The following is a 25,072-nucleotide window of genomic DNA, read 5'->3' on the forward strand; positions in this document are numbered from 1 at the left end:
AAAAGTATTATCAGCAACATGAACTTCGTTATCTGTAATACAATGACCCGTGTACTAACCAATAAAAATCACATTTGTTGTACGTTACACTGTTAGATATAATAGGCTACTGACGCATCAATTTATAAGCAGCATCTTAGCATTGCCGTTGGTAGAGAAATTGTAAACTGAAAATTAACAAAGAAACAATGCGAAAAAAGGAACAGAATAAACTACAGAACTAAAATCAAGTCTAATAAATACAACAGTCTTTGTGGACCAGCATTTGTCTAATTTATCTCTAATTTAATTAAAGTTCATTGTACTTGAGAGGCGTGAACACACAAAGAAAATAGGCCCTTAAATTTATAGCCCACCCCTAAAAATGTCACTGGGCAGTAAGTGGGGTGAGCTGTGGTCCCTACAGCAGAGAACTATCCCCAATTTGTCTTATCAGTTATTGTTTTATCTTGTGAGAGTTATTATCACAAAAGTTAAGATAAAATGACATTAATTGTGTTAGGACCAAGGTTGTCCAAACTACGGCCCGGGGTCAACTGCATCCATTATGGAATATGGCCCACACCTAAAACTAGTGCTTTTCTTGTGTTGTACTTCTTAAATATATATGTAAACATATGCAACACATTAGTAATATTGTGTTAATAAGCCCACTTTTCAAATAAATTCAGTCAAATAAAGTTGAAAACATTTTCGAACAAATAGTGCTTGACAAAAAAAGCCCAAAAGTTACTTGCATAACAAGCTTGATCTAAACCTTTCATATTTCCCCTTATTATAAGCAATCTGAAGGTTGCTTCCAGACTCTTTGTAACTAAATAATTAAACCCTATGGAGAACCTAGGCCGTTTGTTTTCTTAAAGCATATTGAAGTATCAAGCATAATTTACCTACATGATTGATTTTGCTAACTTATAACTTAACTTATGAGTCTATATAAATCACCTCTAGTGAGTGGCCCAGTCTTTCGTATATTTGTCTTAATGAGGCCCTCAGTGAAGAGTTTTGACACCCTTGTTTTGGGATCTGTAACACTGTGCATGAAATCTAACAACCATTGTTTACGTCACAGTCCCGGAATGGGCGTGGCGAGTCGTCGTCGACGAGGCACCGTTTCAAAACCAAGCTGAACAAACATTTTGAGCTTTAGAACGAACTTTCTTTGTGATCGGTTGAATATGACTGCGGGATGCACGACATACACCCCCTTGTCTCTCATAACGAGGTAATTGTTTTAAAGTCATATTGAATAACAAAACATCTGTTAACATGTTGCTTTAAATCAAACAGAAATGCAGATACGAAATAAGGTTTGAGCAACTTTAACTTAGTGTTTAGACTGTTGTTGCAGCTGTGGCGTTATGTACTAACTGTATAAAGTTACTACATATGTATAAACTGACTAACATTACAGTGAATGTAACGGGATTGTGAGCATGTATGCTATTTATATACAAGTCAAATGAACAGTAGCCTTTGTTTCGATGCACGTGTTTGAGATTATGACACACTACATTGACTCAGAAAAAAAAAACCCGATTGCTTTTTTAAATATATGTTGAATGTTATACCTTCTGTGGATGTGACATTTTCTGTGTATTCAAATGTGTATATATTTTTTATACAGGCACTAAAGGTCTGGGTCCGAATGTAATGGCCACACTTTGGACAAGGTGGCTGCTGTCCATCTTGCTGGCCACCCTGCCAAGTTGTTTTGCTCAAGGTAGGCTTATTATGTCTTTTTGTTATGTTACTTAAATAATGTATACGCTAAATTCTTCCTTTTTTTCATATTTTTACTGTGCTTGTGTACTTTTGTCTGTTTTGTTTCCCTATGTATAAATGTACCACACTATGGAGAGGAAAATATTGCCATTTCAGTCCACTTCATTTACTTATAAGCTCTATAATACTACCTACTTTGATGCGTTAGATTGTTCACATACAAAATATATGATTGGCTTGTCATTTAAAACATAAATACCAAAGGTTGGATAAACTCTGTCAAACTTGCTCAAGTTCAACCAGCTACTACATTACATTTAAATGCAATATAACGAACTTTGTCCAAACCTATGTAACATTATAATTAAAAAATGTAGTTCCTTAGTCTACCACTGCAAAACTGCTTTACAAAAATATAAAGTAGATGTTTAAGGAATTTCCCTGATGGGATGTTGTGCTTACGCTAAAGGTATTACAGCAAGCTTCACATGTTTTTGAAAGGGCTATTTGTACCAGAAAAAATGCAGATCATATGCCTAGAGGTGTTATAATTTATTGACTTGGTGAGTCTGCGTCAATGTCTCTACTTTAGAGGAAGTGGTCACAAAGGAAGGTTGCATCTGGACCCAGACTGATAGAAAGGCTCATTTCCTGTTAGTGTTTGGTGGGTGCTCTTCCTTGCAACGTGGACATTTATTTGATCATCACTGAAACAAAACATTTTTAAGGAATCATAAATGTAATAGTCTTGTGATTCAAAGAAAAGGTGTGAGTGGGTTTGTGGGCTTGGGCGGATACACATAAGAGTGTTTAGATCTGTCTGTACTTTTCTTGTGGTGAATAACATGCAGCTGTTGTTTTCTGGTGCTTTTTTTAATCTTCTCTCTTAGCTATTTACTGGCCCTCTCTTTACTATTTTGACAATTAAAACTATTTGCCAAAAACACAAAGGAATAATAATAATAAGAGTTCATGTTTAAATTGCACTAATAAAAGTGCTCAAACTGCCAGTAAATCAATAATGGATGTTTTGACTAGAACAAACTATGGAGAGTTTTTTGAAAATATACAGCAGTTTTTATGTAGAATGAATGTTTATTTTGTACTTAGTCTCTGTGACTCACGTGTCCTGGAATTGTGCCACTATATATTTCGTTGCAGTGACTCATGGTAGTTTCATTTTGATGTGGCACTTTTTGTTGAAGACAGTATAACAGTTAAGGTGCGCTTTATACAACACGTGTAAAGCGGTGTTAAAGAATAGTTAAGGACCTGTCTTTGAGATGTCATGGTTGGAGTGTTACTGTATGTTCCTTTTTTAGTACACCTACGAAACACAGCCTAATTCAACACTTACTTACTTACTGAAAATGCTAATGGTCAATTTTTGTTGAATATAGTTTCAAGGTGAGGTCTTTTTCAAAGGAATTTACTATGAACCAAGTTTTAACTTTTGGTTTTGTCCCATATCCTGTTCATTCTTACAGATCCTCCTGCTGCTCCCTCTCCTCCTGAGTGCTGTACCCCATGTGGTGAGAAAAACAATTGCGTGGATATCCACTGTTCGAATCCCGGGCTGGACCCTCAGATCCAGTACAGCCTGCACTGGGAGCAAGCAAATAGCGAGTAAACACAACCTTAATTAATGTCATGTCATCTGACCCATCTCAAGTTTTGATAAAAAAGGTTAAACCTCTTGTCTTGTCTTTTGTGCTTTTCCAGGGAGGGGCACTTGATCAATAGGTTTGCTCCGGGTTGGATTATCCCTCGTGAAAACTTCAGCCATGGGGAGCTTCTTGTTTGGATCCAGGCTAAAAACGAGTATGGTTCTGCTGAATCTAAGAAGGTTATGCTCAAAACTGCAAATATCCGTGAGTTAGTCCTTCACATTGTCGTGTTTGAATACCGACAAAGCCACTATCAGCAGTAACGATAATATTCATAACAGTACTTGATGCAAACCATTATCACTGTCATTTACCTATTTATGTGAATTATTGATTTTGACTTGTGATACTTCATATTGGATTATTTTTGTGTTTGTTTGTTTTTTCTAGTCAAGCTGCCCCCTCCTGAAGTTGCATCAAATCAGGAGGCATTCGAAATTTTCTGGAATTTCACCTGTGATGAGCATCAGCGCTCATATTGTGATGTTAGATATCGGACCAAGACAGAACAAGTCTGGATTGAGGTGTCTGGTTTAGGTTTTATCTTTCACTAGTTTCCTTTTCTTCTCCTTATCTGTGAAATGGAGTTCAAACGCAAAGACAATCTTGACAAAGATAAACTATTTATAATGTTGATTGACTAAAGCTTTGTCAAATGAATGAATGCTTAACCCCCCCCCCCCCCCCTCTCTAAATAGGATAAGGATGTCTCTGGCGGCTATACAATCGAAATCCCCCAGCCCTGCACTGTCTATGAATTACAAGTTCGTTGTTCCTGTGGCATAGGCTTGAAGAGCGACTGGAGTGCAAGCCACAGATTACGAAGCACAGAGACAGGTGGGTCCATATTTGTCCAGTTTGATTTATGCTTCTTTCACCTGTTGAGTTAAAAAAAACAGTTTGACATTTTAAAGAAATAATACGCTTTTTACTGAGGGGTTAAATTAGAAGATTGTTTGATTAGATTAGGTTTAACTTCATTGTCGTTGAGTACAAGTACTGAGACAATGAATGCCAGTGTTTACCACTTTTATTTGAGTATGCTAAATATGAGTCTGCAGCCAGCAGATGATTAGCATAGCTTAGCAAGCCACCCTCTGTCAAAAGGGTTCCAAAATCCACCTATTAGCACATTGGAAACTCGATGAATAACATTAAAAAACATGACATTTTGCAGGAGTATTTGATTTTTTCACTTGTATTGATTAAACAAACCATCAACAACTTGTCAAGTAGGTTGCTTTGTGATCAGCATAAAATAAATGAATGTGCAGAGCTGAGTAATTTGTTCCTTTCGGGAAAATCCAGGCTAGTTGTTCCCCTGTTTTAAGTGTTTTTGCTAAGCTTAACTAACCGGCCTCTGGCTTTATCTTTACCCGACATGACAGTAATGATTGTATTGTTTTTTCAACTTTGTGTGTGTGTCATCATCACAAAGTGTGCTCCGGTAAACGCTTACTATATTTGAAACTACCACAGAAGGTGTTTTGAGTAATTTTCCAGATGTTTATATTTGTTTTAGTCTGTGGACAGATTTAGTCACCTCAAACTTTACAGTTATAAAACCGTAACGTTGTGTTGTTTCTTGTTGTGGCTTGAGTGAACCAATTGGAAGAAATTCACTGTACAAATATTGAATCAAATGTGATTGTTTAATGGAGACAGTTATAATGCACACATAAAACAAAGAAGACTCATTTAATTTACCCCACCCGTATCATCTTGTAACAAAATCAACCAATTTACCTGCTAAAACTGAGCCAAAGTTTCCGAACACCTGCACTGGGTTTCATTTTGTAATCCTCTTTCTCATTTGGTCCTCCCTTCTTTAGCCCCTGTAGGAGTGCTGGATCTATGGCAGGACTTCTGTGGCATAACTCAGACTGGCTCTGACTGTGTTTTGACCTGGAAGGTAGATTAACAGTTGCATACAATCATTATTCTCTGACGGAAATAACGAACCTCAGTCTCATTTTATCAAGACTCTCTGTGGCCAACCTCTTTTTTCTCCACGCCCTATCAAGAAACTTCCTCCTACTTGTGGTCTCATTCTCGGATACGAGGTCAAACTGTCTTACAACAACGGCACTCTGGAGTTTCTGAATGTGTCTACAGCCGAGCCAAAGGGCTTATTGGTGTGTGAGGAGATACAATGCCACCTTACGTCCTCTCTAAAGGATTTATCCTCAGTCTCAGTATCGGCCTACAATGCTCAGGGGGCCACAGAGCCGTCTAACCTCACTTTGCCAATGCCAGGTATCTTTTAATCTCCCACACTGTGGCTGTGTTTGAAATCACTATTGATATACTGCATACTTCATACTGAATAAGGAGTAATTTCATGATTTAGAATGCCATTACCAGTAGTATATGCACACTGTACATCACGTGATTAACGGTCCTAACTACAGTTCAATAATATTGTTTGTCACAAATGTAAACCATACTCACCTTTCCTATTTAACATTTTTAACGCTTAATAAAATAATTAAATCATTTCGTATGAGTGTCACCGCTAGCCATCATTCATCATTAATTTATCTAATGGTTAAATATTTAACACATCGGCTTAGCAGAGAAGCCGCAATGAGTTTTCGAGGCAGTTGAGTAAGTCCAGTGAGCTTTCGTCTCTAAATTCTTGCCAGTCTATTTTACATCCAGTTATCCCTCGCATAAACTCAATCTATATACTTTCCAGTTGAACGCACTACACACTCGCGTGTTTCAAACCATAATTTGAATGAAAAGTATGTAAATTTGATGCGTGGTAAATGTAGATGCATTTCATCAAAGGACATGTAAGATCGAAGCAAGTCAGTGTTTCATATGTGGAATCATTGACACTATATAAAATATCTAAAATACCTCTCAATAAAATCTAGGCTTTTTTTGGTTCTTCAGTAACATGTATTTTGAGCAGCTTTGTAAATAAGGTAATTGAAAGAATATTTCTATTATCTTACTTAAATAACAAAGCATTTGTGTTTTTTTCTAAGGTAAAGAGAAAGCTTTTCACGTTGAGATGAATGCAGAGAACCTAACTGTATCCTGGGATTCATCCTCTCAGCTCTCAGACAACCTGAAGGAATATGTGGTGCAATACAAACAAATAGGAAGTCCTCCAGGCCAAGGATTTGATTGGGTCAAAAGCCAAAGAACAGCATTTTTTAAAGGTCAGTTTAAATTGGATATGTTTATAGCAATACAACATGAAACAGTTCTACCATCTTTCAAACATCTGATTGAGAAGCCACAGAAAGCAATACAGACCATTTATTTAAAGTAGAAATAGCAGTATAAGGATTACTACTTTTGAAGTCTTTGTCAGAAACAATCAAACTGCATATGTGTATATATATTTATATATATATATATATATATATATATATATATATATATATATATATGAATGTATATTTTACAACCATTACATTTAGCAATCAACCTTTACTTGATGATCAGAACTAAACAAAAATGTTGTCTATGGTCCCTTGACCATCGATCAATGATAATCACCACTCTGGCGTGTGTCTCCATCTGCAGGTCATTATAAAAAGTACACCCCTTACCGAGTGTCACTGTTCACTTTATCTCATGGCAGTGAAGTCCATCACATTTCATCCGTTACTCGATATTCGATTGAAGGATGTAAGTGTTTATGCATTGTCTTCCGCTGTCTTTTCGTAAAAGATTCTATTTTATTTCAATAAGCACATTTTGTCTCTCTTAATATGAATTGTAAACACCCTTTTAACCATCATGTACGCTTTTCTGTACATTTTCAGCCCCTTCCGCAGTGCCAGCATTTAATGTGTTCTCGATTGCTGCCAATCAAGTGACCTTGTCTTGGGAGTCTGGTCCTCTCTCCGAACAGAAAGGGGTGATCCTGTACTACCAAATAATAGTAGACAGTGGAGTGCAAGGACAATACGGTAGGCTACAATATATACCAAAGGGTAAAAGCATAAATCTCCAGTGATTTCTTTGCTAAGAACAACGATTGGAGGGAATGCAATGCACACATTCATGTTCAAAAAACATTTCATCTAGCATTATCAGTGGCCATAATTAGATGTACGGCTACATACCTGAAAAATGATTCATATCCCCACCTGCATTAGCTGTGCTACTGTGCAATTGTTAGCCTGCTTTACTCAAATGGTGAAAATGCAAAACAATATCAGCATGTTAGCGTGGTTAAGTGGTGTAGACATTCTAATTTACCTCAAAGCACTCCTCACAGAGCAGCAAGCCTTACTGTAGACCTCTGTTAAACTGTCTTCTGTGTGTCATTACAAAGTGAATATGAATGTTTAACATAATTATGACTATATTAAAGAACATTAAATCAAGCATGCTAGAGAAATGGTATTCTTCGGTGATTCTCTGCCTGCCTTTCTCTGGCCATTCAACCTTACCTCATTTCTCTCTTCTAGTTTACAATGTGAGTGCATCCCAAAAGCATAAATATACATTCAAGCTGGAGCATCTCACTCCAGAACAGGATTATGAGGTGCGAATAAGAGCCGTGACAGTAGCCGGGCCCGGAGAAAATGCCACCTCAAAGTTCAAGACGAATTCCCATGAAGATTTGGGTAATGCTTCACATCTCAATTATTATTATTTTTGAATGTAATTAGATTACACACATTCACTCTCTTTTACAGCCCACCGAATATCAACTATAATGATTGGAGTCTCTGTTGTGGTTGTGATATGTGTCGTTATTGCCTTATACAGGTGAGATATTCAACTTTATCAACCTGTCTTTGTTTTGTTTTTTCATATTCCTCCAGCTATATTTTGCTCTGAGTTATGTATAGCTGTGGTACATCATGTATTGTGTGAATATTGAAGCTGGTCACATATTCATGTTCACATTTCCTTTTAAATAAGAGTGTCTTTTCATATGTTTTTTTTTTTCTTTCTATTCTCTTGTGTCTCTTAGTATTTTTGTGCGAGAGAGAAACGTGTGTCTTCCAAGTTTCTATTACAAAGTGCCAGATGCCCGTAACAGCAACATTTTCAAAAACAATCACCTGGTAAGAGACTGACAAAGAACTGAGTAATTTGCCTTCTGTGAGCCTTGGTCTAATGTCATAAACTGATCATTGATCCTGAGTTATCCCATTATTTTTGCTAATCCTGTTAGGTTTGATTGTGGATTACTGAAACAAAAAAAACCGGAATAAATATTGATTCTGTCTTTGATCTCCCTATAGATCAATGACTCTTTGAGTTGGATCTGCATTGCCCTCTGTGAGCCACATCCCAAGATCTCTCTGTTGGAGGTTGTGGAAATCCAAAGCAGGGTTTTTAAGTCCTCCCTGGAAAAAGCCTCCGACCCTGAAGGATTAACAAGGCCAGTGATTGGAGATGAGTGCTCACAGATGGACAGTCAAGACGATAAGAGGGAGGAAGCTGTCCCAGAGGAGTGTCACAGGACAGACCATAGATATGGTAGAGAAGAGTACAGCAAAATGGTTGACTCAGAAGAAGAGAGGGACAAGGAGGAGAAGAAGGGGGAAGATTGTTGGAGCTCATCAGAGGAAGATAATTCAACTTCGGGCTATGAAAAGCACTTTATGCCAACTACTTTTGAATTACTTACAGTTTGATGTTTTCTCTGCATTTGAATGGAATGCATTTATACAGCGCTTAGTGACCCCTTGAAGCTCAAAGTCAAAATTCACCCATTCACTCAGAGACAGAAGCTTCTGTGTCAGGTGCGACCTGCTCAGGGAGACTAACATCGACACTTTTGGGAGCAATTTTGGTTTAAGGGTCCTGCCGGGAACCAAACACCCTCTACATTAGCTTATCGACATTCATCTCATATTTTTTGTTTTTTATTGAGTGTGCAGGATATGTTTAATGTAGAAATGTGATTTAAGACCATGGCTATCTGGACAGGGTTCAGTAGCCTATCTGCAGAGGTCATTGGAGATCTTCCAAAGCTTATGACAGTCAACCAGTTCCTCTCTCCAACCTGACTTATACATTTTAATATTACTTATTCAGCAAATGGCATTCACTTTCCTTACATTTCTTTTTTGTATTACTACTCAAATGTAGGCCCTGATTTTTGTGAGGAAGTCAAAACAACATGTGGTCACAAACTGACAATTTACTGGATGTGCAGTAAATACTAATTTGCTTATGATCGACAGATTAATCCAGAATGGACCATAAATATAAAGTAAATCAGGAATTATTTGTGATAGCACCTTGCCATATACATTATCATGTGTATAAGTATCTCAGGAAACTGTGAAATGTAAGTACATTTTTGTTATGCATAGTATGTATAGTATGTACATTTAAAAGGAAAATCCATCCTAAAACCTAATTTTCATTCAGGTGTCAGCCAAAGAATGCTCTATCCTTTGGCTGAGGATGTTTTTGTTCAGTGTGAGTTCTGACCTCCAGATAAACTTGTGAATGTTTTACATTTGTTCATGTGTTAATATGCAAAAGAGAAAAGCCTGTATAACCAAAGAAACAAATCAAGAACTTTTGCTATTTAAATCGACTGAAAGTAAATGTTAACCTGATGTCTGGTGCTATTTCATGATACATTTCTATTCAGGCTATGTGTCCAAATACGTGTCAGATAGGGAATTTGTCCACTTGAATTCACAAGTGGATAAACAGAGTTGAAGTATTTTTAAGATACAATCTAGGAAATCTCTGTTATGACTGACTGGTTCATTATACTTTGGTAACAGTGTTAAATGAGTGTTTATGGGATGCATTGTTGTCAAGTAATGTGCTAAACTATTTCTGTGTGTTTACTATGTCTTACATTTTTGATAGATGCATACGAATTGTGTACATTACATTGAAGCAATTATGTCTTGTTATTTGCAACATGGAGATTATTAGCCCCTTGAGGGCTTTTTAAAGTGTTCTTAAACTCTCCTTAACATTTCTTTGCACATTTGGTATTGCATCTTAATATGTTTTGTATGTGAAAATAAAGAAACAGAATGTAAAAAAAAACCTACTGTTTTTTATTTATTCATATACAATTTCAACAATATTAGGATCAAAGCATATACGATTTTACATTTTATTAATCGGTTGAATGTTAAGGAGTTGTAGCCTAATGAACACTTTATTTCATATGCATACATTATAATATTCCTTTATTTCATGATATAAAAAAACACCTACAACCTGTAAATGATTTCGTGATTTATAATAAAGACATTATCTATAACGTTATGTAATCCGTACCATCATATGTATTTACTGTCAAATGTGAAAAAGCCACTCCTGTAATCTCGCGTAGTTTGCGAAACTGTACTGAACGGAGGCCTCAATAGGTCAATTTCAATCGGCGTGCTCATTTGAACAAGAGGAACCGCTACGAAGCAGGGGAGGACAGCGGCCCAGTACGAAAACTCAACTTTCAACTCAATATTGTACGTAAAGTATCGTGCTTGTACTTTAACACAACATTTATGTAAGATACAATTAACATCGAGGCCGTTTAATCGGGTATGGGTTTGAGATAAAACAAATATCAAGTGTTCGTTGCATAGCATTAGCCTGGCTAGTAGCATTAGCATCGTCAGTTAACGGCTCAAGGCTTAACTGCTGGCGCCAGCTTGCAAAACGTGTTCACCAAATGTGCACCAATTATTGACTGTGAATTAAGTAGTGAACGCTAAAATGTACTTTAACATTCAGGTGTTGTGTTTTTCTTAACATATAAAGCGATACAGGGCCTCATTTTGATATCAGAAAGCGGTATTTTCCTGTTTTCATGCTGGGCACATTGTGACTAGTCGGGGGCTGCTCCTGTAGACCAGGCCCGAGCAAGAAGGGCAACTTTAGTAGCACCAAGACAACTGTGCACGGGCGCCTAAAACGATGCGTTAACAACTGATATGTTAAGGATAAACGACGATATGGTGAGAGACGGTTAACCAGTCAAGTCAAATATGCGTTAATTGATTTTAAACCACACGGACTGCGAGCTAGGGACCGGACATGGCGGCCCTGCTAAAGCTACATGGCTAACTTATTTCGCGACAACTTTTTCGATCGCCCTGATGAATACAACTCCTCTGTTGATACACAAGTGTCCCATCCACGTACACAGTTTTTAAAGGTGATGGGGACACAAAGCGTTTCTCTAACTTAGTCCAGCAGACCGGGTGGCGCGGGGGTGGGGGAGGATTAACTTGAAGCGGCTAAGCCGGGTCACAGAGATTTTAGCTAGTCGTGTTGTCTAATGACCTGTTTTTTTGTGTGCCACAAGCCAATGTGCATTTACAATTGTATGTGTTGGCAGGCTGGCACTTTATGGCCTATCGTTTCCGCGCTTATCTTTACTCTTAAATTAGCCATTAGCTAACTTGTGGGCCCCATGTCCGCCTTGAACCTGCAACATGTGCACCTTCTCCCTACACATCTCCTTAGGCTATTCCCTTTCTTCGATCATCTAGTGCACTGGTTGAATGACCAGTGTACTAGATGAAATATATCAGAAAGTACGATCTGCAGAGGTTTCTATAACCTTATACTGTAAGCATCAGTAGTGTGTTGCATATATTTTTCAAGTCTCTGCAACATGTGCACCTTCTACTTCCTACACATGCCCTTAAGCTATTGCCTTTCTTCTCGGTTAGCTGGTTGATTGACCAAAAAATATATCACAAAGTGTCTGCCGATGTTAATATAACCTTTTTTATATTAAGCATGGACCCTTTTAGTAAAGCAATGACTGAAAAAGAATGTCTTACTAAAGACGTCATCAAAAGGCCAAAAGTATTTCATATATTTGATCTGTTTGTTACTGTTCACCCTGTTCAAAAAACACCAGCCACGTGGAATCTGATATTTTGATTTCTGGTTTGTGCCTGCTTCATTAAATCACGTATTTGTTATTTATTTTGCATGCATCTGAGTCAGCTATAATACACACAGGAGAGGCACTCCTTGGAAGTATTTGGTTCTTTGCAAGCAAAAATTGAGGGGTAGGCCTTTTCCTCTGCAAATTCTGTAATAAAAAATATATAACTGCCTCATTATTTCTCAAACATGCTCACGTTTTTGGAGATGATGCATTAAAAAAAACATCTGACTGCCAGTGATGGTGTTTGTATTCATACTGTCTGATCCAAAAACCACAAACTTAACTTTTTCCCTTTTTAGTTAACATTTTATATTTTGTGAATACTCGCTTTTTGTGTAGAAATACATTAATGTGGATTTGTTTTTGTATGCACGTTGGTTTTTCAGGATGGAGTGGCAGCCAGATGAGCAGGGACTTCAGCAGGTCCTCCAACTGCTCAAAGACTCGCAATCTCCCAACACAGTCACGCAGAGAGCTGTCCAACAAGTATCCTTTTTCAGTGCGATCTGAATGTTGTTAAAGCTAGTTATCAATATTTTGATCATTTCTGCCTGTCCAATAACATCAACAGTTTTAGTGCCAGTACAAAGGGATTTTAACCCGTTTTACTAATGGCGTTTTATCACATTGTATTATCCACATGTTGAGGATTTCACTGTTTCCCCAGAGGGGACAGGGCGTGCAGTTGATCAAGAACTAGAGGCAAGCTCCTATATCTGACAATTTCTTTTGATAACTGACTTATTGCTGATCATTTCATTTATTGTTTTTATACAAATAGATGCACTTTGCACTAATGCCCTCTGTCTGGATATGATGAAAAACCCAGCTCATTGACACAAGATGATACATTTTGTTCCTATATTTTCTGATCCACATATGGCATACCTTTCTTTTTCCCCCTTTTCAGTTGTTTTCTCTGTAACTTGAACATTTTCCACAGTTCAGAACGGTTTTAGTGCTAGTGCAAAGGGATTTTAACCCGTGTTCTTGTTTTTACTACTGACTTTCTTTATCAGATTGTGTTATCCACATGTTGAGGATTTCACTGTTTCCCCAGAGGGGACGGGGCGGCAGTTCTAGAAGCAGGCGCCTATATCTGACACTTGCGGAGACCGTTTTTTTCCCATGGGGAGCAAGTTGTTGTTCTAACAAAAAAATAAATATTGTCAAACGCATTGCTTGCGATAAGATCAACAGTTAGGGGCCTGACTTAAACTCAATATGAAATGATCCTTAACTGCCGTGCTAGAAACTTGAACAACTCAACCAATTCCCTGACTTCAACAACTATCTAATCTTTGTTCTCACGCGACTCAAAACTGAAGGTGAGTGCCAGATATCTTTCCCCCATTTCAGTCATTTTAACACACTGGTACTGAAGTTTAGTTTGTAACTGTTGCTGCTTTAATGATATTATTGTCTATTTGAACAGTTACTTTTCCGTTTCAAAATTAGTTTAAGAAGAAATGGTATCTGGACAGGCCAATAATGGATTGGTGCATCTTTACTGTTTATTAGGAAACATTTGGCCTGTAGGGCTGCCCCCTCTTTGATCAGTGAGGTGATTGGTTTAGTGTTAGTCAACGTCAGTATCTGGACATGATGAAAAACCCAGCTCATTGATTTACAATGATACCTAATGTTCCTATATTTTCTGATCCAGATTTGGCAAGGCGCTGCAGCTGCTGCTCAATAGTGATATTATTGACTCTATTTCTATAAATTTGGCCTGTAGGGCTGCCCCCTCTTAGATCAGTCAAATGATTGGTTAAGTGTTGATCGACTGAGAGTTTTTAAGTCAAGCAGTCATGTTTAATGCCTTTTTTCCATTCTGAATGACTCATTAATTAGTCGGAAAGGTTCTATAAGTTTTAAGTCTACAAGGAATGTTGTCTGCTCTATTAAATAGAATACAAAACAAAAAAGGGTATTATCAGGGAAAGATGCAGAATCATAAATATAGACTCATTTTGTTGATGGGTTATTTTCTCCCCCTCAGCCTTTTGTTTAACCGTCCTTCCGTTTATTCTCTCCGCAGATGAGCCGACTCGCTCTCTGAGCGGTCTGATACTGAAGAACAATGTTAAAGCCCACTACCAGAACTTCCCCTCCACTGTTGCCGAGTTCATCAAGCAGGAATGTCTCAACAACATCGGCGACCCCTCGCCGCTTATTCGTGCCACCATCGGTGAGTTTGTGTTTTGTGGGTGTTGTATTGAAGTGTGATGGTAAATTATTTTTTTGGCCTAGCTTCTGTCGATACACCCACTCCTCCCCCGCTTTCCTTCCCTATCCCTCTGGAGATGATGCATAAAAATATTTAAAACACCTGAATGCACATGAGGGGTTTTTGTATTCATACTGTCTGATCCAGAGCTGCTGCAGCCGCTCGGCATCCCGGTAATTATAAATCCCTATCTGACGTCTGCCCTCTGGTTTCTCTCTCGCTCCTTCAGGCATCCTGATCACTACCATCGCCTCCAAGGGAGAGCTACAAACATGGCCTGAGCTGCTGCCACAGCTCTGCAACTTGCTCAACTCGGAGGACTACAACACCTGCGAGGTCTGCTTCCACGCTGCTCCACTGTGTTGTTTTTGTTTTATCCGATGAGAGGATAGCTGTCAGTATCTGGACATGATGAGAAACCCAGCTCATTGATTTACAATGATACCTAATGTTCCTATATTTTCTGATCCAGTTTTGCCAATGTTGCTAAATAGTGATACGTTTCACTGAATCTCTGTTCATTTTTTGATCAGCTACACTTCCGGATGTCATAGTTTTCTTTTAGTTGCATCTGTGGGACATTTATAATTTCCCATTGTAAAAAAAAAAAAAAATCTATTGACTTAGAAAAGTTTTGCATTTGTGACTTTAAAGAAATCTGTGTGTACTGTGCTCTCAGTGCTTTGGTGCTATATTCTGATGCAGACTGACTCTCTCCTCTGTGTCCCTGTATGTTTGCGTTTGATTTGACAGCCTCTCTGTGTATGTCCGTGTCTCAGGGCTCGTTTGGAGCACTGCAGAAGATTTGCGAGGACTCGTCGGAGCTGCTCGACAGCGACGCTCTGAACAGACCCCTCAACATTATGATCCCGAAATTCCTCCAGTTCTTCAAGCACTGCAGCCCTAAGATTAGGTACAGGAGAAAAAGAGCCCCACTCTGATTGGTGTTTGTCATTATCTTCTGGGCGTGATGCATAATATAACAGCTGACTTACAATGAAGGTGTTTGTATTCATACTGTCTGATCCAGATATTACCCTCTGACTTATTATTATGAAAGACACTAATGAATAATCGTTTTTTCATCACACCATCATATGTCCTACGCAAAATGAGGTTTAAGCTTTTTAAATACATTCATACAAGGTCAAACCAGCCCTAATGTTGCTGTTGCACTCACTGGTCACTGCAGGTCTCATGCCGTCGCCTGTGTTAACCAGTTCATCATCGGCAGAGCCCAGGCCCTGATGGACAACATCGACACATTCATAGAGGTGAGCTGAGTGTTACTAAGGCCGATCGGGAGGAATTAAACACCCGTGAGGTCTGCACTCCCTCTGCCATTGTTTACCCAATGAAACAGCCGGTTGCTTAATTAAACCGTTTCTCAGGTTGTAGGTATGTATTGGAATTACAGGAGGCCACCATACATCAGTTTTTACAATACTGACAGGATTCCTCTGGGATCAGTGTGAATGTATGTTCTGAAAGATTTTGTTGATAAGGTTCAATGTATAAATCATTTCACTTATCCTACAAATTCATATAGGACTGGGATGGGAATGATCTCATACCTGTAACGGCCTTTCCATAACACTGTTTTAAACCTTTACCGTGGAGTTGTACATTTAGCTTCGTATTGCATCTGGATATGATGAAACACCCAGCTCATTGATTCACAATGATACCTTTATGTTCCTATATTTTCTGATCCAGATGTGCTCAGTGTTACTCAGTTTGATTAGACTTTTTGAGCGGCAGTCCAGAGAAAGTAGAGTTTGCGAAATTTCTCTTGCCTCTTATTTTGTATTTATCCCAACCGTGTTATTTCTCTTCCCCTATTAGAGTCTTTTTGCGCTGGCAGCAGATGAGGACTCTGAGGTTCGAAAGAACGTGTGCCGAGCCCTGGTCATGTTGCTGGAGGTCCGCGTCGACCGACTCATCCCACACATGCACAGCATCATCCAGGTAAGAGTTGGACATCTCCATCAATTGTGGACCTCGCCAAACGGTCATTTTAATGGTCTTTAATGGTTTGCTCCCAAAAAACACAAAGCAAATATTTTTTTGCTGCTCTTATGCATATAAAGTCAATGCAAGGAAGCAAATATGCACCAACAGGCATTGGAATATTCATATAGAAGTTCAAATAAGGCAAAGTGTCTCAATCAAATATCATAAACACAACAGATCCTAGGTTTCAGCTTGCAAAGTAACATTTTCTGTGAACCTGGCATAAGTCAGTCTTGCATCTGGACATGATGAAAAACCCAGCTCATTGATACACAATGATACCTAATGTTCCTATATTTTCTGATCCAGATGTGCCAGGGCTTTGTGCTAAGATGTTACCCGGTAGTGCACTTTCCGATCTGAAACTTATACTTCTCTCCTCCCCTGCAGTACATGCTGCAGAGAACCCAGGACCCCGACGAGAACGTTGCTCTGGAGGCCTGCGAGTTCTGGCTGACTCTGGCAGAGCAACCCATCTGTAAGGAGATGCTGTCCGGACACCTGCTGCAGTGAGTATTAACTGCTGTTGATGTGTGTTCTGTGTGGGCGTGGAAACGATATCAACCTTTTCATGTCACCATTTCTCTGGCCAAAATAATTGTTGTACAATATTAACCTTAATCTCACGTAAATGAACAGCATTTACTTTGACCACATATTTTTACACTGATAAAGAAGTTGGAATCTGCTTTTTGCCCATCTCTAGTGTAACGTAAGATATTGGGTTTTCACAATACAAGTTTCTTTACGTTGTCTAGGTTTTACTGTACACTGATAAACCGGTACACTTACTGTCGGCTGTTTTTTAACCAAGCAACTCTTCTCCCCTCCGTAATACAGACTTACACCCATCTTGGTAAATGGGATGAAGTATTCAGAGATAGACATCATACTATTAAAGGTAAGCTCCCTCTTTATCCTTGTACTTTTATAAAGATCTCATATATTGAAATAGGCCCAATATTGTGAGTTTGTGTATTTTTTTGGCTGAAAACCTCAACAGAGTTAAGACTTTTGAGTCCGTCGTGCATCTGGATGTGATGATAAACCCAGCTCATTGACACAAGATGATACATTTTGTTCCTATATTTTCTGATCCAGATGTGACAAAGCTCTGTGCTAGGAATTTCCATTTCATTTTTCTCTCTTTAGTTAAAAAGATCTATTGAGTTTTTAATTTGTGATTAAAATAAATAACTCCAGACCAAAAATTCTAAACATTGACGGCATAAGGTGCGTTAAATGTTGCAGCGGGTTCAAGGGCAGCTACTTTGTAGTTATGGCATTGATATTCTTAGATCCCGAGCTCCTCCGACAATGCAGCATATTATAAAAGGACATAAGATCATAAAATAAAAACTGAAAAATAGTGCAAAATGAAACCGTAGTTCAAATTAGAGTAAACCAGTCTAGAAGTAGTGAGGATGAATTATATACATGTCCGAAAAATAACTCCAGGAGTAGTTCACATTAATCTTCCTTCTTTTCCGTCTCTAAATGCACCTGTGAGGATGCCGCTGAAGTAAAGTTTGTGTTTGTCCAGGGCGATGTGGAGGAGGACGAGGCGGTACCCGATAGCGATCAGGACATCAAGCCACGCTTCCACAAGTCCCGCACCGTCACCCTGCAGCACGAAGGAGGGGAGGGTGAGGAGGACAATGACGAAGACGATGATGATGACGATGATGACGACACGCTGTCTGACTGGAACCTGCGTAAGTCATGGAGAAACACTATTCGTATTGTCATCTTGTCGGGTTTAATGAGAGCAGCAACAATTTATTTTGGGAATCCACTAATTGCTTATCTTCTTAATTTGATTTATTTAGTGTTTTTATACAAATGGATGCATTTTGCACGAATGCCCTCTGTCTGGATATGATGAAAAACCCAGCTCATTGACACAAGATGATACATTTTGTTCCTATATTTTCTGATCCAGATATGGCACTACTTCCAGTGAGATGCACATCTACAGTTTTCCACTCTTTCTGCCCCGTTGTACATTAGCTTCAATTAAAGTAGATGGTTGGTTTTTCATACAGATTTGCACAAACTAGTCGTAGCAAACCCCAACGACAGTTTAAACTTCTAACCCTCTGATGTCCAGTCACCTGGCGCTTAAGGATGATTGTAATTGTGCCTTTATTTGATCTTTTGAACGTAGGAAAGTGTTCAGCGGCGGCGCTGGATGTGCTCGCCAACGTGTTCCGTGACGACCTGCTGCCCCACCTCCTGCCGCTCCTGAAAGGCCTCCTCTTTCACCCCGAATGGGTCATCAAGGAGTCTGGCATCCTGGTGTTGGGGGCCATCGCTGAGGGTAAGACTGATAGGACTTGAATTCTCTATTTCTTTTGGGTTTGGTTAATGCTTTAAAACATTAGTGACACTGTATTAAAAAACATACTTAGGAGATCAGCAGACATCTTGCTGGCTCAGTGTCTTCTCAACAGTCCGTCTTGTATCTGGATATGATGAAACACCCAGCTCATTGATTTACAATGATACCTAATGTTCCTATATTTTCTGATCCAGAATTGTATAATCTTGGAAAATTTCTCCCCACACATGAAAATATATTTCCACTTAAGAAATAAACGAAAGGAAACCAGAGGCTCAGTACCAACATGAATTTGTGGTCAAAACCCCAGTAGAGAATATTAAATATTAGCCACTTTCAAACTTGAAAAGCAATGATGTCAGAAACAGAATGTCTTCATCGTTAATTTAACACATTTCCTTTAAAGGTGATATCTCTGATTATTGTCTTACTTTAAATATATTATCCCTCCCCCTAATGTTTTGCCCCTCTCTCCATTCCTCAGGCTGCATGCAGGGCATGGTGCCCTACCTGCCGGAGCTGATTCCTCACCTCATCCAGTGTCTATGTGACAAAAAGGCCCTGGTGCGCTCCATTGCCTGCTGGACCCTGAGTCGCTATGCACATTGGGTGGTCTCCCAGCCCCCCGACTCCTACCTCAAACCCCTTATGACAGAACTTCTAAAACGCATCCTGGACAGCAACAAGAGGGTGCAGGAGGCCGCTTGCAGGTAAGCAGCTTCCCTTCCCTTTTTTCCAATCTCGGCGTGAACAATGATTAACTTTTTACCCATATTGTTGGTGTAGACTGGCAGGACTGTTCCTATAGAATAAATATTGACACATCCCCGTCGCTCTTTTCTCTCAGTGCGTTTGCCACCCTGGAAGAGGAGGCGTGCACAGAGCTGGTGCCCTACCTGAGCTTCATCCTGGACACACTGGTGTTTGCCTTCGGGAAGTACCAGCACAAGAATCTCCTCATTCTCTACGATGCCATAGGAACCCTGGCAGACTCAGTGGGTCACCACCTCAACCAGCCTGTAAGTGCCCCTGAGATCCACCCCCTCCCCCCCACACACATGCAGGATCATGCATTTAGGTTTCATACTAGATGGAAAGAATTCTTAATTGTTCCATATTTGTTCTTTCAGGAGTACATTCAGAAGTTGATGCCCCCTCTAATTGTCAAGTGGAACGAGCTGAAAGACGAAGACAAGGATCTCTTCCCACTTCTAGAGGTGAGAAGTTTATTTTGATAATTGACTTAGTGCTGATCTTTCTATTTGTTTTTATACAAATAGACGCACTTTGCACTAATGCCCTCTATCTGGATATGATGAAAAACCCAGCTCATTGACACAAGATGATACATTTTGTTCCTATATTTTCTGATCCAGATATGGCACACGTTTCTTTTTTCATGAATTGGTTTCTGTGTAACATGAATATTTTCCATAGTTCAGAACAGACTGAGAAACGTGTACAAATCTGCTTCAGAGCAATGAGGACAAACGACATGAATAAAGCTGGTTTACACGGAAATACAACCCCAGTCAAAATTGTTTATATTTATGTTTCCTCCAGTGTCTGTCGTCAGTGGCCACCGCCCTGCAGAGTGGGTTCCTGCCTTACTGTGAGCCCGTCTATCAGCGCTGTGTCACACTGGTCCAGAAGACTCTGGCTCAAGCTATGGTGAGAATGCTACACGTGCATAATTGTGAATGAAGTGGTCTTTGTGCAGAGGTCAAGAAGAGATAGTAAAACTTCCCTGCCCAAACCCAGTGTCTGGATATGATGAAAAACCCAGCTCATTGACACACGATGATACATTTTGTTCCTATATTTTCTGATCCAGATATGCAATGTTAAGCTAAGGGGCACAGTTGAGTGTTAGCCAATTTAGATCTTTGCAGAGCACACTGCTAATGTTTTCTCCTCTCTGAACAGATGTACAACCAGCATCCAGACCAGTATGAGGCTCCCGATAAGGACTTTATGATCGTGGCCTTGGACCTGCTCAGCGGCCTGGCCGAGGGTTTGGGGACTAATGTGGAACAGCTAGTGTCCCGCTCGAACATTATGACTCTGCTTTTCCAGTGCATGCAGGTATGAGTGTTTTTTAGTTTCTCTCTTTTTATGAATGGAGAGAAATGCACGGGAATTTACATTTTTAAAGATAGCACTAAAGGGCTTGTTTGTTGCAGGATACTATGCCCGAGGTGAGGCAAAGCTCCTTCGCTCTGCTGGGAGATCTAACCAAGGCGTGCTTCCTCCATGTTAAGCCCTGCATTGGTGAGTCTCATCAAAGCACTGACTCACTCTGCCATTACAACGCCTGTCCTCTGCTCTCTGGCTATCAGAAGCACCCAACATTGACTGATTTTGAAGCCTTTTTATGAGATTCTTACATATGAGGTTGTAAAGGCAGTCCATGTGTAGTGTGAAGTGACTGGATCTCATTCTGTCCATAACTGTATGTTCATGTCCTCCCTCCAGCTGAGTTCATGCCCATCCTGGGACTCAACCTGAACCCAGAGTTCATCTCGGTGTGTAACAACGCCACCTGGGCCATCGGAGAGATCGCCATGCAAATGGGTAAGTGGTTTATAAAGCATCTGAGCTTATTGTTTCCTTATTTTAATATTAAAATGGTTGCATTTATTGAAGACAAAAGCCCAGTATCTGGATATGATGAAAAACCCAGCTCATTGACACAAGATGATACATTTTGTTCCTATATTTTCTGATCCAGATACGGCACATAATATGTTTAGCTGGCACAGTTGAGTGTTTGCCATTTTAAGTCATTTTTTTTTAGTACATGAACAATGTCCTTGTTTTCCTCATGACTGAACATTATTCACAGTTCAGAACATACTTAAAAGTTGTATTCCATGAAACCTATGGTGGAATGACAACACGTATGCTCAATAATCAAGTCCAGTCTGTGATTTAACCTGTGTTAAATCCATGTCGATGTTCCTCCAGGTGCAGAGATGCAGCCGTATGTGGGCATGGTTCTGCCTAACCTGGTGGAGATCATCAATAGACCCAACACACCCAAGACTTTGCTGGAAAACACAGGTACACACACTGTCATACACACACACAGTTTAAGTTGTGTGTATTTCAAGCATTGGGAGGAATTTGAGTGTCCGAGGGAGTTGATGTAAATGTGCTCGTCTCCCTGTGTGCAGCCATTACCATCGGCAGACTGGGTTACGTCTGTCCCCAGGAGGTGGCGCCAAAGCTGCAAGGGTTCATCCGACCATGGTGAGTTTGTCATTCTGATGTCATGAATTAACAGGTGTATTCAAGCCCTACTCCATGCACTGCGTTTAGAAAAAAGGATAGATTGTATTTGTAGAAAAAAATGAAATTTCTTGCGCATCATAAAGCCGTGCAGCAGCCGTGTCGATGAATAACACTTTCCACTTTGGTCTTCTCCCTCCCCCTTTCACAGGTGCACATCGCTGAGGAATATCCGAGATAACGAGGAGAAGGACTCGGCCTTCAGGGGAATCTGCGTGATGATCGGAGTCAACCCTGCAGGCGTGGTGCAGGTGAGCAGATGTGTAACACGCTGTCGGAGCTACAGAGGACGTCCAGCACACTCCTTTCTGGAAACGATGACACACCCAGCTCATTGATAGAAATGATACTTTTTGTTCCCAAACATTTTTTCTGATCCAGAATCCCACTTCTCATCCCTGACCCTGTTCATATAAGCCCTGAATTTACTCGTAACTTCTTCTCTCTGTCCAGGACTTCATTTTCTTCTGTGACGCTGTGGCCTCTTGGGTCAACCCGAAGGAAGACCTGAGAGAAATGTTTTATAAGGTGAGAGCCTTGTCAAAAGAGCGACCATCACTTACTCCGTCTGGTCAGGCTTTTATCTCTTATGTGAGATGACTAATGTTGTCGCTGAAATGTTCCTCCCCGATGTGTAGAGCTCGCTCGCCACACTGTGATGATCACCTTACAGACATTCGAAATCTGATAAAATGTGCGGATTACTTTTTGAGTCTGAGAAGTGTGTGTAGAGCTTGTGTATCAAGCAGAGAGAGAGCAGTTTGCAAATATAAAAATAAATAAAAACTGGGGAATCTTTACATTCAGTTAAAATCTAACTTGATCACAAAGTTAGTTAATATGTTGCATCCTAAGTTTATAGAGGTGTAACTCGTTAGTTGAGAATGTAGAAACTAAGCGTTTGTAGATCAATCACTCTCTGTTACCTTAATTCTTTAAGAAAACTTTGAGTTAAACAATTGAATTGCTATACCAATTGTTTGTTTTGTGGGGAAGGTATTCTTTTTTTATATAATAAATTCTCAATTTTAAACATATCCATTTATAGATTCAAGTCGGCATCCATGACCATTTTCCTCTTTCTTTTCCAAGATCTTGCATGGCTTCAAAGACCAAGTCGGGGAAGAGAACTGGCAGCAGTTTTCGGAGCAGTTCCCCCCCCTGCTGAAGGAGCGCCTGTCTGCCTGCTATGGCGTTTAACCCGACCTCTTCCTCGTCCACACAGGACACCAACCTGTTAGGTATGTTCAGCAACCCCCCCCCCCCCCCAAAACCATTAATATACGCTTCATTTACTCGTGTGATTGTAATTTCTTTCCTGTCTTTCCCCAGGTTAATGTAGGGGAGGGTTACTGGGGAACTCATTGCACTGCCCAGATTGGGAAAGAACACGAGCTGGAGGGATGTGACCAGCTTTGACCCTCCACTCAGCGGACGGCCCCCTTTCCTGCCGCACCCTGTGTGTCTCTCTGAGGGAGGGAGGGTGGGAGGAGGGTGGTGGGTGTGGGAGGGTAAACTGGGGATATACATATACCTCTCGGGTTAATCGCCTCACTAAATCCAACTCACTCAAAAGTGACTTTCGCCCGCAGGGATCCTAGGTGAGGTAGGGGAGGCTGGCTTCGACCGCCCCCTCCTCCATTTGATTATTTTGTTATGATAGGTGACGGCTGGGAGGGCAGGGGAGGGGGGGGTTGGCAGATAGGTACATTTAAAATGGCAGATAGGTACATTAAAATGAATTATCTGAACCAGCATAGGGTGCCACAGTCCCAAACACCACAATGCACGTAGTCCAGAGACTCGCACACATGGATGTGATTAAAGCGGCTCGTGCCAGAGGCTAAACAAAAAAAAGAGGCTTTTACTAACGATGCAGGAAATGTGCACAAATAATTTGCACCTTTTTACTGAGAAATTGCATAAACCATTTGGTGTGCATATACATGGGTCTTATTCTCTTTTCACATTTAGCTGAATTTAATTTCCTTCCTCTTCCCTCAGTTACTGAGTTCCTCTCCAATCATAGGCCGCTTTTCTCCTCTCCTCGTTTGAGGCAAAAGCAGACGCAGTAGGTCTAAGGTTTAACCACCGCACTACCAAGCTATTGCATGGCATATGATCGCCTCTTAAGTGACGCATGTTTAAATGAGTTGTCTTGTTGCTCACTTGATTTATTATTACAGTAATTGTCGTCAGTATTGGGAGGCTGCCATAATTTGAAGCTGTCAGGTGCTTGGTTTGTTTGTCCTCCCATCCATCTAATCAATGTCCCTTAGTTCCATGGAGGCTGTGCTTGTTAAGACCAATTATAGGCAGATTAAAACAGGAATTAGCTTAATATCTGATTGTCTGCAAGTGTTCAAATACTGTAGGTAAGGTGAGAAGCCTTTTTGCTGCTGCTTTATTTTAAGAGACTTCACAAAACCAGAGCGAAAAGACATCACCAAGATTGAATTGGTTCTTACTGATATATAAATGCACTTTTTTCTTTTTGTAAGGAATTTAGAATTTCAAATGTAAGAAAGTAATAACGTACTGATCTAGTTTTTTTGATAAGTGATTTTAGGACTTAATGGCTTGCTCATAATGTTAAACAATGGTAAAATGACTAGGTAAGACATGAGGCCTCTTAACATAGTTAGTTTTATAATGTAGCTCCTCCTAAAGTGGATCGAATAGGATTTAAGAGGGAGACATCTTAATTGCAGTATTTTGGATCCATGTGAACCTTCAATCCACATCTGTTTGAGAGTCCCTGTCTTTCTGACCAAAGCTTTTTCGTGAAACGGTGGCTGCTCGAGCCGTCGAGGCTTCTCCTGGTCATTGCATGCTTCTCAGTCTTGCTCCAGTTTTCTTTTTTAAAGTAATTTTTATAACGGATCCATTTGAAGGGATCTTCCTTCTAAGAGCTTTGTGGATGGCAATGTATCTCGCTG

General features: G+C 39.9%; 2 protein-coding genes and 1 non-coding gene across 6 annotated transcripts; all 3 read left to right on the plus strand.

Moving 5' to 3' along the window:
* The first annotated feature begins 1,088 nt into the window (after window positions 1-1,088).
* il12rb2l (interleukin 12 receptor, beta 2a, like) lies at window positions 1,089-10,614 on the plus strand. 3 transcript variants are annotated; one of them, XM_063903556.1, is made up of 15 exons: window positions 1,089-1,225; window positions 1,628-1,723; window positions 3,213-3,351; window positions 3,448-3,596; window positions 3,783-3,916; window positions 4,091-4,229; window positions 5,225-5,304; window positions 5,417-5,648; window positions 6,389-6,565; window positions 6,936-7,040; window positions 7,178-7,324; window positions 7,829-7,987; window positions 8,060-8,132; window positions 8,341-8,434; window positions 8,615-10,614. In XM_063903556.1, exons 2-15 carry the CDS (start codon window positions 1,654-1,656, stop codon window positions 9,008-9,010), a joined length of 2,094 nt encoding a protein of 697 aa, XP_063759626.1. In that variant the 5' UTR covers window positions 1,089-1,225; window positions 1,628-1,653; the 3' UTR covers window positions 9,011-10,614. The 3 variants fall into 3 exon arrangements, with proteins under 3 accessions (XP_063759626.1, XP_063759627.1, XP_063759628.1); XM_063903557.1 differs by lacking the exon at window positions 6,936-7,040; XM_063903558.1 differs by lacking the exons at window positions 5,225-5,304; window positions 5,417-5,648.
* Window positions 10,615-10,695: 81 nt separating this feature from the next.
* Window positions 10,696-23,607, plus strand: LOC134877755 (transportin-2-like). Of its 2 annotated transcripts, XM_063903376.1 has the most exons (25): window positions 10,696-10,819; window positions 12,645-12,744; window positions 13,511-13,586; window positions 14,300-14,449; window positions 14,718-14,824; window positions 15,268-15,401; window positions 15,681-15,762; window positions 16,334-16,456; window positions 16,892-17,010; window positions 17,342-17,402; window positions 18,045-18,216; window positions 18,669-18,821; window positions 19,327-19,552; window positions 19,690-19,861; window positions 19,973-20,059; window positions 20,406-20,513; window positions 20,769-20,927; window positions 21,026-21,113; window positions 21,318-21,416; window positions 21,810-21,905; window positions 22,019-22,094; window positions 22,285-22,384; window positions 22,587-22,661; window positions 23,226-23,374; window positions 23,466-23,607. In XM_063903376.1, exons 2-24 carry the CDS (start codon window positions 12,646-12,648, stop codon window positions 23,331-23,333), a joined length of 2,670 nt encoding a protein of 889 aa, XP_063759446.1. In that variant the 5' UTR covers window positions 10,696-10,819; window position 12,645; the 3' UTR covers window positions 23,334-23,374; window positions 23,466-23,607. The 2 variants fall into 2 exon arrangements, with proteins under 2 accessions (XP_063759446.1, XP_063759447.1); XM_063903377.1 differs by lacking the exons at window positions 10,696-10,819; window positions 12,645-12,744; window positions 13,511-13,586 and having other exon boundaries at window positions 14,329-14,449; window positions 15,242-15,401.
* On the plus strand, window positions 15,450-15,518 carry LOC134878794 (small nucleolar RNA SNORD41). Its single transcript, XR_010167734.1, has one exon. It is a non-coding gene; the product is annotated as a small nucleolar RNA SNORD41 (small nucleolar RNA).
* Window positions 23,608-25,072: the final 1,465 nt, after the last annotated feature.

This window comes from Eleginops maclovinus, chromosome 16 (genome assembly GCF_036324505.1).
Source record: "Eleginops maclovinus isolate JMC-PN-2008 ecotype Puerto Natales chromosome 16, JC_Emac_rtc_rv5, whole genome shotgun sequence".
In the NCBI taxonomy this organism is placed as follows: domain Eukaryota; kingdom Metazoa; phylum Chordata; class Actinopteri; order Perciformes; family Eleginopidae; genus Eleginops; species Eleginops maclovinus.

What these genes read in the sequence shown, in the direction of transcription:
- il12rb2l (XM_063903556.1), top strand. Translation starts at nt 1,654, where the DNA reads ATGGCCACACTTTGGACAAGGTGGCTGCTGTCCATCTTGCTGGCCACC. An exon ending in AAGAACAGCATTTTTTAAAG is followed by an intron (nt 6,566 to 6,935) that starts GTCAGTTTAAAT and finishes CTCCATCTGCAG; the next exon opens with GTCATTATAAAAAGTACACC. An exon ending in GAATTCCCATGAAGATTTGG is followed by an intron (nt 7,988 to 8,059) that starts GTAATGCTTCAC and finishes TCTCTTTTACAG; the next exon opens with CCCACCGAATATCAACTATA.
- LOC134877755 (XM_063903376.1), top strand. Translation starts at nt 12,646, where the DNA reads ATGGAGTGGCAGCCAGATGAGCAGGGACTTCAGCAGGTCCTCCAACTG. An exon ending in AGACTCTGGCTCAAGCTATG is followed by an intron (nt 20,514 to 20,768) that starts GTGAGAATGCTA and finishes CTCTCTGAACAG; the next exon opens with ATGTACAACCAGCATCCAGA. An exon ending in ACCCTGCAGGCGTGGTGCAG is followed by an intron (nt 22,385 to 22,586) that starts GTGAGCAGATGT and finishes CTCTCTGTCCAG; the next exon opens with GACTTCATTTTCTTCTGTGA.